Source organism: Doryrhamphus excisus, chromosome 1 (genome assembly GCF_030265055.1).
Source record: "Doryrhamphus excisus isolate RoL2022-K1 chromosome 1, RoL_Dexc_1.0, whole genome shotgun sequence".
Lineage (NCBI taxonomy): Eukaryota > Metazoa > Chordata > Actinopteri > Syngnathiformes > Syngnathidae > Doryrhamphus > Doryrhamphus excisus.
In genome coordinates this window covers 19,349,600-19,367,875 of record NC_080466.1, presented here as the reverse complement: position 1 = coordinate 19,367,875, position 18,276 = coordinate 19,349,600, and the positions used below count along the sequence as shown (strand labels likewise).

Here is an 18,276-nt window from a genome sequence, read left to right as displayed (position 1 = left end):
ACTTCCGCAGTGGGCGTGGCATCGATTCAGCTTTGATGTGATGTGAAACAACTGATTCTGATACTTATCTACGGAAGTTATCTCAATTATAAATCATAAATATGAGATAAAAAGTCACAATTATGACATTAAAAGTCGAAATTATGAGATAAAAGGTCATACTATGACTTTTCGTAAATCCCGTTTCCTTATTCACTTGGCAAAAATCGTAAGCTTGGTGGGTATCCTACTGAACACAAATTGTCGTCGGCACTGTCAGGTGTATTTTTCCAGTTACAATTCTCATATAAGATATTAACACACGTGTAAGTATTTAATTTCAATGTGGCCATCCACATTTTTCAATTTCTCTGTCTATACAGTATGGCCCGAGTGGCCGGTGAATGAGTGATGGGTAATACCAAACACAGACACCAGAGGGTGCGCTTGATCTATCCATCCTACATCTTGCACCCTCCCAGAAGTAGGAGAGCAAGCGCAATCCCAAATCTCTATATCACGCTAAAACCAACGTCAGCACGCCACGCCACGCCACTTGGCGTTATGACGTAGGGGCGCATGAGCTAATGTAATTAATACATTTCGGGGTGGTCGAGTGGGATGGATGTGGGAAGGGAAGCGGAGTCAGGCTGGCGCACGCAACATAATGGGCGTCGGGGAGGAGCGATCCCTTCAAGGCGAGGGTCCATCCTCTGAGACCGACCACTCCTCCTGGAGACTTGAGAGCTCAGCATCAGACATTCTTGAAACCGCGCCTCCGGGAGAGGTGACACAGAGGCCTGACAAGGACAGGTAGGATGCTTTCAAACTATTAAATATGCTTCACAATGTAATAGCAATGCAAGACACTCATTTTGAAATGTTGTTATGCAAGCGAACCAAAAATGTAACAATCATAATAACGTTACTGATACAAGTCTTGCCCTGGACCTTGTTGACGGGAGTACTAATTTTGTGACTGGTTATGAAACTATGTAATATGCAAATTTAAACTTAAATTTAGCTTCCAAGTTAATTTTAAGGTTACTTCTAAGTAGAAGAGTGTCAAGAAGGTTAGTTCCACTTTTACAATGTAAACATATAAGCTAACATTTCAACTCCAGCTTCACACCAGTTAGTTTGTCGTCCATTTTAATCCAATTCCCCAGATGTTGGAGCTCGGACTGAAACGCAGAGTGTAATTATAGGACAGAGCAATGAATGACCTGAGTGCTTCAACCACAAGCCTCATGTTATCCAAAGTTGGGCGGTGTTACCCTAGTACACCCTAGTTAAAGACTTCCTGGTTCTCATTATGAACACAGTAACACAGTACGCCCCACTTGTGGTCGAAGACATCCCCATTATGCCCCACCTGTGGTCCGCCCCACTTTTAAATGAAAGGCCCTCAGATTCACCTACAGTGTATAGTCCAAGGTCACGGCACCACTTGTAATTTAGATACCATCAGGTCCAAGGACCTCCAGGTATGCACATATGGTCTAAGGTCCCCTAATGTGTGTCCGACATCTGGACCAGTTGCACCCTTTTCTATGGTCATGGCCCCTGCAGGCGGCTTACTATGCCCCCATGCTGCTCAGGCGTCATCAAACGTCCAACATGTGACCAAACCAAACAAAAGTATGGGGGGTTCACTTCATAGCTGTGCCTCACGTTAATTATGCAGTTAAAAAAAATTAATTACAACATGAAATTTTTTCATTCTTCATATTATACTCATATTGCAAATAACAGCCTCAAACATGTTATTTCAATACAAAAATATGAAATAATAATAAGGTTCCTAGCCTTGACTGCTCGTTGAGTGACGATGGGAGATTGCAATTTAGTGCCGTTATTTTTGTCAACAAAACTGGAAAAGAGAAAGTCAAAGCCATTAGGTGCACCATTTAGAAAGAAGACGAAAGCAAAATGTATAACATAATATAATTACAAAAAAGATTTTTTTGTAAAGAAAAACTAGTAGTGTAAATGTGTTTAAAAAAAGTGTGTGTCTTATGGGTTGAACACCGAGGGGGCGCCACAGTGTCATTCAACCAAGAACCGCCACTGATCAGATCAAAATATGCCTCACATTAATAATAACCACGAGAAATCCTGTAATGAAAATAATTACAGGTAATTACAGCCAATTACAACACATGATGCTTCAGTAATACTAAGTAATACTTCAGTAATGCTAGGTCATAATGTCTGGGCAACCTTTTCAAATTGAAGCAAGTACAAATGTGACAGAATTCATGTCTAATATTGACATTATTAAAGAAAGTCGACACATGGCCACTATTTTGGTCATTGCTCGCCTTCAATATGACTTATTTTTATCACTCTCTTTGATGGAGGCCGTTGCCATGCTGCCAAGATGAAAATGAGTGGGGAGTCAGCTATGCTAGCATGTCATTACCAACAGGGAGGCCCGGCCCTGCCTGCTTCTTGCGGAGTGTAAAACACAGCCTTCTTCAACTGGGTTTTCTTGAAATAGAACTGGGCGAGCGCAACCAGCCAAGTTATCCATTATACACTCTGTGGACATGTTGAATGGTTTTTGTTTGTTTTTGTTTTTGGTCAGTTTTCCATCACCACCCCGTTCCCTTCAGGGCACTGCTGGCTTGTGGGAAAACAGTGGAGACTAGAGAGGAGTACCACTAGTGGAAAAAGGTCCAGTCTGTGCTGGTCCCCCATTATGCCCTGGCACACTGCTGAACACTTTCACTTCCTCTAAGGCAGGGGTGTTGCAAATCTTTTCCAGCGAGGGTTGCATACAGAAAAAATGATGAATGTGGGGTTCATTACTTTGATGCATTTTGTGCATTATGATGCCAATCCAATGTAGGTCAATATATTTTCAGCTAACTGACATCCACTGCTTAGTAATGTGCAGTACTCATTCATTCATTCATTCATTAATTCATTCATTCATTCGTACATTCATTCATTCATTCATTCATTCATTCATTTTGTACCGCTTATCCTCACGACGATCACGGGGGTGCTGGAGCCTATCCCAGCTGTCTTTTTTTTAGGACAAAACCTTCTCCCAAGCTAGGCTGGTTTACACTGCATGCCTTTGGATGTGGTGCCAATTTCTGAATTTTGGTCTATTTATAAGCAACCTGTACCGGATATCGCTGTGTTTACATTTACTGAACTTACATACAGTACACCTAGATCCAAAATGAATGTAAACAACTACATAAACTGTGTATAATTCATTGATTTTACACCATATTTAGTAAGTAGTTTCATTTACCATAGTTGTTTTTTATATTCACTGTGGGTGTTATTTGGGTAGATGTGCGTGTGTATATACGTCACTAACATATTGCAATGAAGCTCACATTGACAGGGTATATCTAACCTATGCATTTACACTGTAGTTGATCTGGTAGATACAGTATCAATCAATCAATCAATCAATCAATCAATCAATCAATCAACTTTTATTTGTAGAGCCTGTTACAACACACAAGGTGACCAAAGTGCTTTACATTAAAATCAACATTAAAACAATTTAAATACAATTTAAATACAATATGATAACATTCAGCGGCACGGTGGTCTAGGGGTTAGCGCACAGACCTCACAGCTAGGAGACCAGGGTTCAATCCCACCCTCGGGCATCTCTGTGTGGAGTTTGCATGTTCTCCCCGTGCATGTGTGGGTTTTCTCCCACATTCCAAAAACATGCTAGGTTAATTTGGAGTCACCCTCCAAATTGTCCATAGGTATGAATGTGAGTGTGAATGGTTGTTTGTCTATATTAGAAAATGAATGAATGAATAATAACATTCATTGAAAATGAATGAATGAATAATAACATTCATTCATTTTCTACCGTTTATGAATGAATGTTATTATTCATTCATTCATTTTCTACCGCTTTTCCTCACGAGGGTCGCGGGGGGTGCTGGAGCCTATCCCAGCTGTCTTCGGCGGGGTACACCCTGGACTGGTCGCCAGCCAATCATAGGGTGCATATAGACAAACAACCATTCAGTATTCAATTTTTTTTTTACGCCGGACGCCCTTCCTTACGCAGCCCTCTCACCATTTACTGTATCCAGACCTGGAACCAGCACTACAAAGTAATGATGTATTAGTTTATTTTTTTTTAATATATGAAAAACAGGACACACTTTGGGTTATGTAGTAAAGTATAATGTAAAGAGGCTTAATAGTTGAGTGGATGCTAACTCTTGTTTGTGAGAGTCAGACTGTTTTATTGAATAATGACCTCCTTTGATTTGTGATGGCTTGATTAGATTGTTATGATTGTTGTGGCCATTGCTCCTGTCAAATAAAGAACATCCTGGTTGACAATTAGACGATTATTAACATCTATTTACACTTGTTTGACAGTTATGTCATTGCAGATAGGTTATAGAGATTCTCCATGGAGGTTTGCCAGACCTTTGACGTTGTACTGTATTTTGAAGGGTAATAATGAGCGTCTTGTACTAGAGCAAAAGTCAACTACACAGATGTAACATCATCCCCACTTCCAGAAGTCACAATGCCGCTAATGATCTTATGTTGTTTGTGTGCGGTCAGCTGTAATATTCTTTGTGGCTCCTCAGTGTCTGTCAAACATTGTCATCTGCAGCCACCAATCAGTTGCATCCTGCCTGCGTTTTGCAGTTCTTACTCCCCTCGTCCCCTAAAAAAAACAAATTGATCCTGAGCAACTTGAAACCTTGAGTCTCCTGCATCTATTTCTATCCAATGCCGTGTTTGTAAGTAAACATCCTATTGTGTATGTATGCATCCCTGATGGCTCTCATTATGGTCTGTCTCACGAGGGCTGAAGGCCATTAGCAGTCAAAGGCGCCTTTTAAAGCCTTTTATATGTGAAATAATGAAAATGTTGAAAGTGAGGATTGCCGTATCGATGCTCTACAGATGATGTACGAGCCATTAAGTGGAAGACAACAAACAATGCAATGATAGGTCGTCACACCTTTTGGGTTACGACCATTAGCTACAGGAAGTGCAATATGATTTTTGTCCCGGTCACGGAACACTGTACCAGCTCTAAAAAAGGTTGTCTCAGTGCTGAATAATAAAGTACTTATTTAATACATGTCCACACACAAATACGGCAAAATGTACTAAATTCAAACAACCTTCTCGTCTGGTTGCAGCCCCACAGCCTCCATCCAGAGGGAACCCAACTGTGAATGGACGAAGCAGGAAGTCATGGCTTTGCAGGAGGCTAGTCTCAACACCCAAATGGAAGCCAGCAACGGGCACGGGGGGAATAAGACCTGCCCCGTCCACACCACACCCGCAGGGGATACCAAGCGTGGCTTTCGCAAAAACAGGAACAACGATTATGTAAAGATTTCCATGAAGGAGCAAGACGCCAACCGCCTGCCATCAGAGTGGTGGAAGACCACGATCCTCTTTCTCTATGTCATCTTCAGTCTTGTCCTGACCTCGGTGGTCATCACAGTGGTCCATGAGAGGGTTCCGCCTAAAGAGAGCATACCACCCCTCCCTGACACCTTCTTTGACTATATCGACAGAGTCAAGTGGGCCTTCACCGTGACGGAGGTCAATGGCATTGTCCTGGTAGCCATTTGGTTCATACAGCTGTTCTTCCTAAATTACAAGTAAGTCATTGGCTTTAACGGAATACCATTATTTGTCCAGGATTTGGGAAATGTCCTGACATTTATCCTATACATCCTGTACACTCTGATTGCTGTTTTGTGGTTGAATGTGTCATACAGTATGTACTAGTATTCTGGCCACTATGCATGCCCGATATGACAGTGAAAAGAAGTTATCCTCCCATTCAGTGTGGAAGTGGCAAGTTTTGGGCTTCTTCTTTTGGGTTTCATTTTCTTTTGTTGGAGTTGGAGGCTCACTATGCTACGATAAAATGCTATGCTTAAAGCAGGGGACGTCTCTTGTGTCGCTAGGAGAATAATAGGAGTGTTTAGGTAACTATAGGGGTGCTACTTCATAGCTGCAGGTCTTTAATAATAGTAAAAAAAAACATAGAAAGTTAAAAACAGATTTCCTACTCTGTAACTATGAAATATTACATTTATTAATACTTCACAGAAATTCACTTAGTGAAACCAATTAACTGTAATAAACAAGGGATGACTGTATATGCAAACATACAATTAATAATATAATAATACATTTAAATAATAATACCTTGAATAATGTATTTCATAATTAATCAAAATAGGCTGAATTCCATTTATTCACATTCATTTCTACAAATTCCATTAATAATCTGCTGGGTTCAAATTTAAGAAAAAAATACCGCCTTATACCCTGCAATTTACGGTATTACAATCTAAGTATAAAGTGTTTAAATATTATTATTCATTTATTCATTCATTCATTTTCTACCGCTTTTCCTCACAAGGGCCGCGGGGGGTGCTGGAGCCTATCCCAGCTGTTTTTGGGCGAGAGGCGGGGTACACCCTGGACTGGTCGAAAATAATACATTTAAATAATAATATTTTTGAATAATTTCATAATTAATCAAAATGGGCAAAATTCACATTAATTTCTACAAATTCCATGAATAAGCTGCTGGGTTCAAATTTAAGAAAAAAAATGCGCCTTATACACTTGAATTTACGGTATTACAATCTTATTATTAAGCATTATTCCAAAAAATTGCACTCGAGAAATAAACTTTTTTTTTTATTGTATTCTTTGATATTTTCCATTTCAGGTCCATCGTGTGCAGACGCTACTTCTTCCTGCTGGGCACCTTGTACTTGTACCGCTGTATCACCATGTACATCACCATCCTGCCTGTCCCTGGCATGCACATGACCTGTGCACCCAAGGTGATGCACACTGGTCTTTGTCCTCCTAATGGGACACATTTTTAAGCACCGTTCACAAAGTGATTTATCCTCTACGGTAGTTTATTAATAGCACAATGTTGAACGGCCTCATCACACTCCTTATGAGATCATTGTCCTCTCCTGCTCTGATGGGGTCCTCTTATGTCCTTCCCATCAGCTGTACGGAGACTTTCATGCAAAGTTTCAGAGAATCCTGCGGCTGATCTCCGGCGCTGGCCTGTCCATTACCAAGTCCCACATAATGTGCGGAGACTTCCTGTTCAGCGGCCATACGGTGATGCTCACCCTCACCTACCTGTTCATCAAGGAATGTGAGTCGCTCTAAAGCAACGCTGTTGGCCATGAATTATATATGAATTTGTCTGAGCCGGTTTCCATTCTTGTCCTGCACTTGGACACCACCACATACTGGCTGTCTGTTACAGTCAGAAAATGTCTTTTTTTTATTATTATTAAAAAAAGAAAAGAAAATGTCATTCTTTTATGGAGAGCATGGTGCTTATTTGACAGTTAGTGTAGTTTGCACAACTTTACTGCATTAGCTGTTTCTAACATTTTGGTTAGCTTATTTAGCTGCACGGGCTGGACAAAATATTAGTTTATTACTTATTGTTGTGACTGTAATATGTTTTTAATATGTTTTTTTTTTTGGCCACAGGTGTCGCTACATACTTTTGACTGTGCACCGACTATATGTGTATCGAATGAATGAATGAACGCTATATCATCAACATATTGATTGTCGCCATGTGTGTGTCTTTTCCAGACTCCCCTCGATCCTTCTGGTGGTACCATGTGATGTGCTGGCTGCTGAGCGCCGTGGGCGTGGTATGCATTCTGGTCGGACACGAGCATTACAGCGTGGACGTAGTAGTGGCCTATTTTGTCACAACACGCCTTTTCTGGTGGTACCACACCATGGCCAACGCACAGGTCTGTGTGTAGAATCTTCACTGTAATGAATATGAATTATCATATTTTGTTGAATGAATTGTATTCTGTGTGCAGTGTCAGTGCTCCCCTAACAACTACCTCACCAATGTCTGGTGGAACCCTCTGTTCAACTTCATGGAGAGGAACGTGCACACAGCTGTGCCATGCGTGTATGGCTGGCCTGTCAGCTGGGCCCCCGCCTGCCTGAAGAACCCTTGCAAGAAATATTCCATCGTACAGAGCACACGGGATGAGTGACCGTGATTCACTGGTTGACGAGAGGTTCCGCATTGCTGTTTTTAATGAACAAGATTCATCCCGCTTTGTCTTGTCTGTCTGTCTTGTCTTTTGCTGTTGTAATTTATCTTTTTCTCTGTTTATGTACAACTGATACTTGTGCCAGCCAGCACCTTCTAGAGCATTTGTGAACCGACCACACTACCAAATTTGTTATTGAATGACCTCGCTATCAGTGTCACAAGGTGCCTTAGTGGGTTCAGTGTCATTATATGTACCAAAACTGCCTTTAAAAGTCACTGAAGACTTTTATTAATTCCAATCCCTCAATGTGTGTGTATCATTTCCATGATATTTACATTGAATTAAACTAAATTAAAGTAAACGTGTCTTGTTTTTACTCACAAATCATGACAACATATACTGATGCTTTTATTGTGGAGATTTTAACAAAACAAGAGTGCATAGACAGAAAATTATATTGCAAGCCCTATCAGGCCTTCTGTTTAGCAGAGGCAGTAACAATGCTAATAATGCTACTAAATTGCATTTTTAATAAATCTCTTCTTCTACTGTGGTGTATATTATATCCTGAATAAATGTGAAAACTTCACAGCTAAAAGTAAACGTTTTTCTGCCTATAGTAGTACAATAATAAAAGCTAGCTGGGATAGGCTAATAAACGCTTCTATTTGTTGAGAAGTTGGAATTGGTTGACAATGAATCATTTGTCCCGATAGGACACCTATAAAAATCATATCCATTTTTATGTTCCTGTTTAACTCATTACTTTCGTCATTTTGTACTAATAAAGGTTATTGTCTTAAAATATGATGGCAGCTAAGTGTAAAATACCAGCATAACCCAACTGAGGTTGTCCGTCCATCAACCAACCAATCAGCGCAGGCCATTTCTCGGTCCACCAATAGGAGATTAGCATTAGGCAACAACACAGGAAGTACATGAACCAGTGCTTCTGTCCGTACTGTTGACATTAGAAAACAACGATGGCACAGTGTTTGAGACCACAGAGTTCAGTTTTGCCGTAGCTGCCACACTATGCTCTCACTTTGGAGCAACTCGCTGCCGTCAGAAGCAAATATTGCGGCTTTTATCGTCTTAGTCATTGTGTATTATTTACTTCAATTCCACCTCAAACGACGCCACCTAGCAAACCTCCCTCCCGGTCCGAAACCTTGGCCGATAGTGGGCAACTATGGCGCCTTTCTCATCCCGTCTTTTATTAGAAGGCGGTTCGGGAAGGCGTCGAACGGCGCTGCCACGACACCCGTGATCGGGTTAACGGAACAAGCCGCCGTGTACGGTAACGTCTTCAGCTTGTTTGTGGGCAGCCAACTGATTGTGGTGCTGAACGGCTGTGACGTCATCAGGGATGCCCTGCTCAACCACCCGGAAGTGTTCTCAGACAGGCCGGATATCCCTACGGTGACGCTCATGACCAAACGCAAAGGTAAATGGAGGGAGCACTCATTAATAATCACTTGATGTCTTCATGACAATATAAAAGTTAGCCAATTGGTCCGAAATTACACTCACAATTATTATCATAAATTTACGAGTTTGACCCATATTCCATTATCATTTTCCTGAATCAGTGAGTCGCTTAACATTTTTGTTAGAATATTTTTTTTAATCTCTTTGGATGCTGACTCCCACTAGATAGAACCAGTCCAGTACTACAGTTTGAGAGTCAATGCAGGTCTATGTTTACATTAATGACTATATTAGCCTTCTTCTCAATACAAGGAATAGTCTTTGCACCATATGGACCAGTATGGAGAAAACATCGCAAGTTCTGCCACGCGTCACTGCGGACCTTCGGCCTGGGGAAGCTGAGTTTGGAGCCGTGCATCCTTCAAGGCTTGGCCACCGTCAAAAGTGAGCTGCTGCGACTACAAGAGAAGAAGGCTGCTGTGGACTTGACTCCGCTCATAAGCAACGCCGTCTCCAATGTAATTTGCTCCCTCGCCTTGGGACAACGCTTCCACCACGACGACCGCCAGTTCGGCGCCCTGCTGGCCCTAATGATGCGAGGCCTGGAGCTTTGTGTCAACAGCCCCGCCATCCTCATCAACATCTTCCCACTGCTTTACCACTTGCCCTTTGGAGTCTTCAAGGAGCTCCGCCAGGTGGAGGGCGACATCACGGCGTTCCTGAAGAGGATTATTGCCAAGCACCGGGACACGCTGGACCCAGGGAATCCTAGGGATCTTGTGGACATGTACTTAGTGGAGATGTTGGCTCAGAGGGATGCCGGAGTGGAGGACAGCAGCTTTAGTGAAGACTACCTCTTCTACATCATTGGAGATCTTTTTATAGCAGGCACTGACACAACCACCAACTCTGTCCTGTGGGTCCTCCTCTACATGGTCGTACATCCTGACGTCCAAAGTAAGGAGTGGTTTACTTGCAATAAGGGATGGGAATCAGCTAATTGTGTGCAGCTAAATGAGGCCAAATAGAGTGCACGAGTAGGCTGCAACCAGCAGAGGCCTTGTTCATTCTTTCTCCACTAGTTTGCTGTCTTAAGGCAACATTTTTGACCGAATATGAAACATTGAACAGGAAATTGTTGCTTTTTAGTTTTAGTAAAAGTAAAAGACACTTAAAATGTCCAATTTTATTATTACAATAATGGTATGCGTTTTTAAAGCTTGTTTTTGCCGCCCACACGTGGTCAAATTTTGTACTACCCGTACTACCAGCGTTAGATTTCGGTTAGATTTATATATATATATATTTTGCAATTAAGTGTTTTTTTCCCCAACAAGGTGTCCTAATGTATAATGCATAATTTTTAATGACAAAATCTATGACAATGTTTCCAAATAAGGATTGTTCTAGTAAATAATGTCCTGAAATCATGCAAACTTCTGCATTAACACATCTTTACTGTGATTTTTCACTCAGAGAAAGTCCAAACAGAGCTGGACAAGGTCGTGGGAAGACACCGTGTCCCATCTTTGACAGACAGGGGATGTTTGCCCTTCACAGAGGCCACCATCATGGAGGTCCAGCGGCTGACCTCTGTGGTTCCTCTGGGAATTCCACACATGGCGTCCAAGACCACAGGTCATTTGCCACACATTGAAGAACATGCTAAAATATATGCAAAATATCTTTAGATAATCACTTTAATTATAGGTATTTTACTGAAACTTAAAAAAAAAACCACTTCGCAAAATATAAATACACTGGATTAAATAGCATCAAACAAACACATATATCTATTTAAAATATAATAAGATTATTTCAGAATTTGTGGACTGAATGGTTGAAACTTGACATCATTATTCAAATAATGTATTTTAGATGTTAGTATATAAATTATAAAGTATATAAATTCATACATTTATACAGCTTTAAAAGATTGACTTTATTTCTATTAAATACAATTGATAGTACATTGATGTTATTTACCTTTATTTTATTATTTACTATATTTTTAGCCCTTGTTATTGCTGTGTTTGCAGACTTCCGAGGTTACACCATTCCACAAGGAACAGTTATTTTGCCCAATCTGTGGTCCGCTCATCGAGACCCCACTGTTTGGGACGACCCTGACAGCTTCAAGCCGGAGCGCTTCCTGGATGACCACGGGAAGTTGGTCAGGAAAGATTGCTTCATGCCATTTGGGATCGGTATGTTACCCATCCTCCTCCATGTGAGTATGTAAATGTGATGAAATAATCACTATGTTGTGTGTGTGTTTGTGAGACAGGTCGCAGGGTGTGCATGGGGGAGCAGCTGGCCAAGATGGAGCTCTTCCTCATGGTCACCAGCTTACTGCAAGCCTTTACATTCAGACTCCCGGAGGGAACGCCGCCTCCTCCCATGCACGGACGCTTCGGACTGACACTGGCGCCATGCCCCTTTTCTGTGTCTGTGAGCCCTCGACTAGAGATGACGCTGGGATACCGAGACAGTCGTAATGATGTGCAGGACATTTAATTAAGTACAACTCTTGTGTCTCTAAATAAGGTAACGTCAATATGATGCAGTACAGTTGTACGCCAATGCAAAGTAGATCCACAGTAATAGTAAACATGTTACATTCATACCTCGGAGCAGAACTGTTGTGTTGAAGCTGAATAGGCAGGTGTACTTAAAGAAGTGGCCGCCGAGTATATGCTTTTACATGACTTATACTGTAATATTTAATTATCACTTAATTTATCTACTTTTATCATTCAAAATTAATAAATAAATACTATTTAAATATTTATATAAATAATATTCTTTTGAAAATGTTGTTTTCATAGGCTTTTTTTTAATAATGAAAGAAGCACACAAAATATATTTATATATAAGACAGTACATATTAAGTGATAACTGATGAACAACATAAAGTATTTAGGTAAATATTTTTAGTACTTTGCAACATGATATTTTGGGTCAATATTTACAAATATTTTTTATGCTGTTTATGTGGATTAAAGTGACACAAATTGTGTGGTGAGCGTTTGACCGTTTAACGTGAGCTAAATATTGACTTGTTACGTCAACAATCCAGGTGAAAAGTCATGCAGTGGATCACGTGACCGTCGACCGTCCTCTAGTAGTGGACTACTTCCGGTCTGTACGTGCGTTAGCTAGCTAGCGAGCTAGCCGGCTGCTTGCTTCGTATCGCTATGGCTTTCTTTACTCATCAACTGTGCAGAGGTTTCTCCTCCTCGTCTTTTAGGAGCGCCGCCATTAAACATGTTGTCATCATTGGAGGAGGACAAATGGGTGCCGGAATCGCTCAGGTTAGTAGGCCGAAAATATATTTTATTATGTTAGCCAAGAAGCCAGAGTCCAGCTAGCTTGTTGAGCTCTCGTATACGACTGCATGTACACTTTTTGCAAATGTCATAATTCTCATTATATATTTTTATTACTACATAAGGGCAGTTGTGGGTTTGCGTCTTGGCATTTATTATTAATTCAGTAAAGTTTAAAGTAAACTTCCAACCCTGCAGTTACACTATGTAGCCACCAGATGCCACCATTAAGCTGTTTTAATGCAACGGACGTCAACTTCCGCCCAGCATTTTTTTGCTGTTTGACATCAACAACTTTTATTTTATTCATATACGTCTACACGCACTTTTTGGTTTGCACTGTTTATGATTGTGTTTATCCTCAACAGCATTCATAGTAGAGCGCTTCCTAATAAAAACACATACAGCTTTGCTATAGAAATGATTTATTCCATGTAAATAAATATTCATTAACTTGTACAGGCAGTGTTTAAAATAACATTTTTCAATCCCAAAGGTTGCCGCAACCACAGGCCACCAAGTGACGCTGGTAGACACATCTGACACCATTTTGAAGAAGTCGGTGAAAGGCATGGAGGCCAGCTTGAAGAGAGTGGTGAAGAAGAAGTACGCCGATAAGCCAGAGGTCGGTCCCGCTTGGTATTTTTACGGCGCACAGGCGGCAAAGTGCTCATCTGAGATGTTTACATGTTCCAGGCCGGTGAGGCCTTCATCCAGAAGGCTCTCCAGAATATCTCCATCTCCACAGACACCCCCTCTGCAGTCCAGAGCACGGATCTGGTGCTGGAGGCCATTGTGGAAAATCTTCAAATCAAACAGGATCTTTTCGCCGGGCTCGACAAGGTGGCGCCGAAGTAAGCGTCTCTAACATTTGAATGAAATCATGTCTGCTTTTGTTTGTAACTACTTTTTTATCCTTCTTTTCAGACACACCATCTTTGCCAGTAACACGTCTTCGCTGCCCATCATGGACATCGCTAGCGCCACCACCAGGCTGGACCGCTTTGGCGGCCTGCACTTCTTCAACCCCGTCCCAATGATGAAGCTTGTTGAGGTACACCTCTTCTTTAACGCCACATGTAACAATCACATGGTTAGGGAACACTAAAGGGCATGCCACACCTTCAATGAGTGACAACAACCACCTGGTACTCTCTGCAGTTGAGTAAACCAGGGTCTGTGTACAGTAAATATTTCTTTGTGATCCCTAAGACATGAAGATGTGTCTCCCCCTCCCCTCTGCAGGTCATCAGGACGTCTGCGACAAGCCAGGAGACGTTCGATTCCCTCCTGAGCTTCGGAAAAGCGCTGGGCAAGACCACCGTGTCCTGCAAGGTAAGACGTTCTCATTCGGAAGGTGAGAAGTAACATCTAATAGATCCACCACGGCCATCTTTAGGATACACCAGGATTCATCGTCAACCGCCTCCTCGTCCCCTACATGATGGAGGCCATCCGTCTGCACGAGAGAGGTACGGGACGGACCCGTTTATTGACAATATTGATCTTCAAAAGCGAGAAAACTAAGACTCCATTTTCAGGTCACGGCTCCAAGGAAGACATCGACATTGCCATGAAGCTGGGCGCCGGTTATCCAATGGGACCCTTTGAACTGCTGGACTACGTTGGATTGGACACGGCCAAGTTCATCATGGACGGTTAGTGCTCACATAAAACATTATTTTTATTCCGATGCGGTGTGAACATCCTACGTGTCTTGTCATGTGATCAGGATGGAGCCAAATGGACCCCAACAACCCGCTCTTTGGCCAAAGCGACTTGCTCAACAAGTTGGTTGCTGAGGGTAAATTTGGCAAAAAGACTGGAGAAGGATTCTACAAGTACAAGTAACCTCACCACCACAACGTTGGAAGGACTTACGATGATGTGCCTTGTGCTTCAATGACCAGGTGACTAAATGATGACTTGACTTACCGGATGACTGAAAGTAGAGTTGGAAAAAATCTCAATTAGTCATTAAAAATAAATGAGCTTTACTCTAATAGACGCCATGCTCCAATCAATTACATTTACCTTTATAAATTATACATCTGTGGTAAAAAGAACATAATGATTTGTTTCAATATTTATATAGGTAAAATGTGTTTCAACAAATAAACACCATGCTCATAATAGTTTTAGTATTGTTAATTTTGTATTTATTGAGTAACGCATTCTTGACCATTACTACATGAAGGGTACCTCTAACGTCGATCGCAAGCTACCGGGAGATCGCCATGGTAGTTTGGGTCACATGACATCAGTCAGCTGACATTAAGATCTTGTTCCCCCGCGGCGTTTGAAGCTAAACATGCAACCTTCATCTTTATTAATCTGATTGGTTATAGACTAACTCAGTGGGATGAGTTATATCGCTAATTCAACTTTGTTATTATTATAAAATTATATATACTACTCTCCTCTTCTTTGTTTACTTAGAAACTGAATGAGAACTACTTATTGGGTGTTTACATTAGCACTGTAAAGTGTACTGGTTATGTTTTATAGAAAGAGGTAGATAATTTTGACTTGCGTTCACCCTTGATATCCAGGTATAACATACATAAATACTAAATATTGTACATACATTTTCTATATTTATAGTAGAAGGTAAATCTTTGCGACTTGGTCATTTTAAAAGTAGCTGGCAGGCTGGAAAAGGTGTGAGCATCCCTGCCGTTCCATAAGCGAACACAAAATGGTGCTGCTCTTCCTGCGAATGTAATTTACGGTCAAACATACCAGTTTTTTACAAGCCGTTCCCAAAGCGAACACAAGATGGTGCTGCTGTTCCTGTGAATGTAATTGACGTTCAAACATACCAGTTTTCTACAACCTTTTAACTTTAAATGTGTAAATTAAAGTGTCAATCTTCATTAAAGTATCCCCAAAGTAGGCGTCTACACCATTACACGTGAACCAAATGAGCAAATGGTGCCTTTTTATTTTTTTCTTAAAAAAACAAAAACAAGTGAAACAGTTCAAATATGACCACTTGGGAAGCAAAGTGCTACTCCCAAGATGACAGTGACCTGAAATTATATCAACACAAAGAGAAATTCATCATCATCATCATCATCATCATGGAGGAATAGTAAAATAGAGAATCAAAATATTACAGAGATGCTTGCATGGGGAGAAAGGGGTTTAAAAAAAACAAAACCGAGCACACTATTTGCTACCAGAAGAAGAACTAAAGACAAAAAGGTCCATTGCAATAAAAGACAGTCTGCCAAGTGCTGGGGTAAATATATATATCTGCTTCATTTGTCTTTTTTGTTTTTGTCCAACAATAAAATATAGGCCTTACTCTCACCTGCATGTCGTAATGTTGCCTGCAAAAATACCAAGAAAATTGACAATATCCTGAAAAACACGCACGCACACACGCTGAGCGTTATTTGACATCTGACCATGTCCTTACAAAGTTATCAAAAAAAAAGAAGGTTCCATTTTCTGCAAGATGCTTCAACAAGAAAAATGGCTTTCCTGTGTCCAAAGCTTATCATATCGCACTATATATTTATTAAAAAAAAACAAAAAAACAACCAAAATACACATTACAAACAAAGGGCTCAAAAAGTCAATAAAATGATAACATTGGCTGGTCCAACTTAAGAACGGTAGATGAGATCCCTCCATGCTCCTTAGTGCAATCTACAAGAGGTGTTTGGTCGCTCTCAACCCCAAAAATGGTCTCAAGAATCCAGTGAGGAGGGGGGGCGCAGGGGCGGGGGCTAACAAAGCACACATAAGAGGTGACAAATAACTTACAATAACTTAAATGGAGTGTGTGTGGGTGACAGAGTGAGCGTGTGCTCCAATGGTGATTGTCGTGTTCAGTTCAATGTCTCTCCAGCAGGGGGAGTGCAGGGGGTTACTGTTTTACAGAGTGGTGGTAGTGGGGGGGGGGGGTGTCAGGTAATAAGTGGGAGTATAGGATCAGTATGGAATCTTAGCAGGCCTCCATCTCCAGCAGAGGCCCCGTAGCTGCTGCCTTGGCTTTGCATGTGGAGAAGTTGTTACGTTTTCCTCCTGCAGCGCATGAAGAAAAAAAAAAAAAGCAGTCAATCAAGAGAATGTCGTCATGGCAACACATTCACGTAAACAACTGACGGAGTAGAAAGAAGCCTTTGCTCCAAGCGTGGTTGAGGTCAGAGGTCAGTGACAGGATGTGGGCCGGCCATCTTTGATGCGGTCTAACACAAGGGTGGTCTACAGCCTTGTAGCCTTTTAAGCCACGCCCACTCATTCCTTCAAAGTGGGCTATAAAGTTTCATGGTCATGTGGTATAGTTGCCACATTTTAAGGCACTCCTCGATAGCAGCAGAGGGCGCCACCTATTCATACCCAACTAGTAAACAGGAAGCAAACATAAGTGGACTGCTGTCACTAAAACGGGCATTAGGGTTTGGGGAAAAAAATATATTTTCAAGCCATTTAAATAGTAATAAAACAACACATTTCATATAATTTTACTATATTTTTTAAAATATAAATAACATTTATACTAAATATTTTAATTAACTATAAATGAATATTCTACTATAATAATACTATAAATATACATTCATGCCTTATTCCTCCTCCTCACAGCAAATGACCAAAAATCCTCCCAAAAAGTTGTGACCTGGTTTATGCTAAACAGTTAGCTTCAGTTCAAGACAAGCAGACGAGTTATTTTGGACCATCAAATAGAATCGCTGATGATGATGGTGGTGATGCTGAGGCATAGGTGGACCTGTATGGCATCGCAACTAAAATAAAGTTACTTTTAAAGTTGGGTTTGTTAGCAAGTCAAATACGTCTTTACCACATGTGCAGGAAAGGGAACGCAGACAAGACAAAAATGACAGAGTGAGCGCTCCTGTCACAAGTACAGTATATATACCTATACCGCCCTCTCTACTCTCTACCGCCTTTCATCTCAAAGCTCGACCCTGCCACTTTCTTCCTCCTCCTCGTCCTCCTCCTCGTCCCACAGACATGAAACACTGCGGCCTTCCTGCTACGGAAAAGGCGTGTGTGTGTGTGTGAGGGAGGGGGGGCACCAAGCCAACACTTCACAAGGTCCAGCCGACACAAACAGCGGGATTCAGGAGCAACTTGACCCCTCCTCTCTTTTACTCCGCCTCCTCCCTCAGCGGCGCTCAGGAATGCCGACTAGCCTTTTTTTTTTTTTTTTGCAGGAAATGAAATGTTCCTCTGTTCAGACACACACACACACACATATACACACTGAGTGGGACAAACTTTTGAAGTGTGGGAGGTTAAGATAACTGGCACGGCCTCGCTTCTCAATCACCGCTTTCACCTCTCTGTGCCGAATCAAAGGAGGCTGCAGCTGGGAAAGACACGCCTCTTTCTAAGCATCCTTGCTCACGACCTAACACCCCCCCCCCCCCCCTCCCCAAACTCTCCATGCGGTTATGGTGTTTGTTTGGGTGACGGTAAAAAAGAAAAACAGCAGACAAATGAGGCTT

The 18,276-nt window shown here is 41.4% G+C and overlaps 4 protein-coding genes across 17 annotated transcripts in view; 3 read left to right on the top strand and 1 right to left on the bottom strand.

The window, feature by feature from the left end:
* Positions 1-8,373, top strand: part of sgms2a (sphingomyelin synthase 2a) — a 56,063-nt gene extending 47,690 nt beyond the window's left edge. For 6 of the 7 annotated variants that reach the window (XM_058070837.1, XM_058070814.1, XM_058070806.1 and 3 more), the window contains 5 exons: positions 5,142-5,612; positions 6,701-6,818; positions 6,997-7,150; positions 7,606-7,772; positions 7,848-8,373. In XM_058070837.1, coding sequence (XP_057926820.1) covers positions 5,197-5,612; positions 6,701-6,818; positions 6,997-7,150; positions 7,606-7,772; positions 7,848-8,030 — 1,038 coding nt within the window. In that variant the 5' untranslated portion in view covers positions 5,142-5,196 and the 3' untranslated portion in view covers positions 8,031-8,373. Of the gene's footprint in view, positions 1-18; positions 793-5,141; positions 5,613-6,700; positions 6,819-6,996; positions 7,151-7,605; positions 7,773-7,847 lie in introns of those variants that run through there. The other variant, XM_058070797.1, reaches the window with a different exon arrangement.
* A 586-nt stretch (positions 8,374-8,959) lies between these two features.
* On the top strand, positions 8,960-11,987 carry LOC131120228 (cytochrome P450 2U1). 2 transcript variants are annotated; one of them, XM_058065208.1, is made up of 5 exons: positions 8,960-9,480; positions 9,777-10,421; positions 10,941-11,102; positions 11,504-11,671; positions 11,752-11,987. In XM_058065208.1, the coding sequence occupies exons 1-5, from the start codon at positions 9,069-9,071 to the stop codon at positions 11,979-11,981; spliced, it is 1,617 nt and encodes a 538-aa protein (XP_057921191.1). In that variant the 5' UTR covers positions 8,960-9,068; the 3' UTR covers positions 11,982-11,987. The 2 variants fall into 2 exon arrangements, with proteins under 2 accessions (XP_057921191.1, XP_057921192.1); XM_058065209.1 differs by having other exon boundaries at positions 11,748-11,987.
* A 524-nt stretch (positions 11,988-12,511) lies between these two features.
* hadh (hydroxyacyl-CoA dehydrogenase) lies at positions 12,512-14,928 on the top strand. Of its 2 annotated transcripts, XM_058065218.1 has the most exons (8): positions 12,512-12,778; positions 13,290-13,418; positions 13,490-13,647; positions 13,721-13,847; positions 14,039-14,128; positions 14,193-14,265; positions 14,335-14,451; positions 14,526-14,928. In XM_058065218.1, the coding sequence occupies exons 1-8, from the start codon at positions 12,662-12,664 to the stop codon at positions 14,642-14,644; spliced, it is 930 nt and encodes a 309-aa protein (XP_057921201.1). In that variant the 5' UTR covers positions 12,512-12,661; the 3' UTR covers positions 14,645-14,928. The 2 variants fall into 2 exon arrangements, with proteins under 2 accessions (XP_057921201.1, XP_057921200.1); XM_058065217.1 differs by having other exon boundaries at positions 14,193-14,451.
* Positions 14,929-15,717: 789 nt separating this feature from the next.
* Positions 15,718-18,276, bottom strand: part of lef1 (lymphoid enhancer-binding factor 1) — a 45,084-nt gene continuing 42,525 nt past the window's right edge. For all 6 annotated transcript variants that reach the window (XM_058065214.1, XM_058065210.1, XM_058065215.1 and 3 more), the window contains one exon: positions 15,718-16,828. Coding sequence is in view for 3 of the 6 variants with exons in the window: in XM_058065210.1 (XP_057921193.1) it covers positions 16,749-16,828 (80 nt within the window). In the remaining 3 variants the exon portion in view is untranslated. The remainder of the gene's footprint in view (positions 16,829-18,276) is intronic.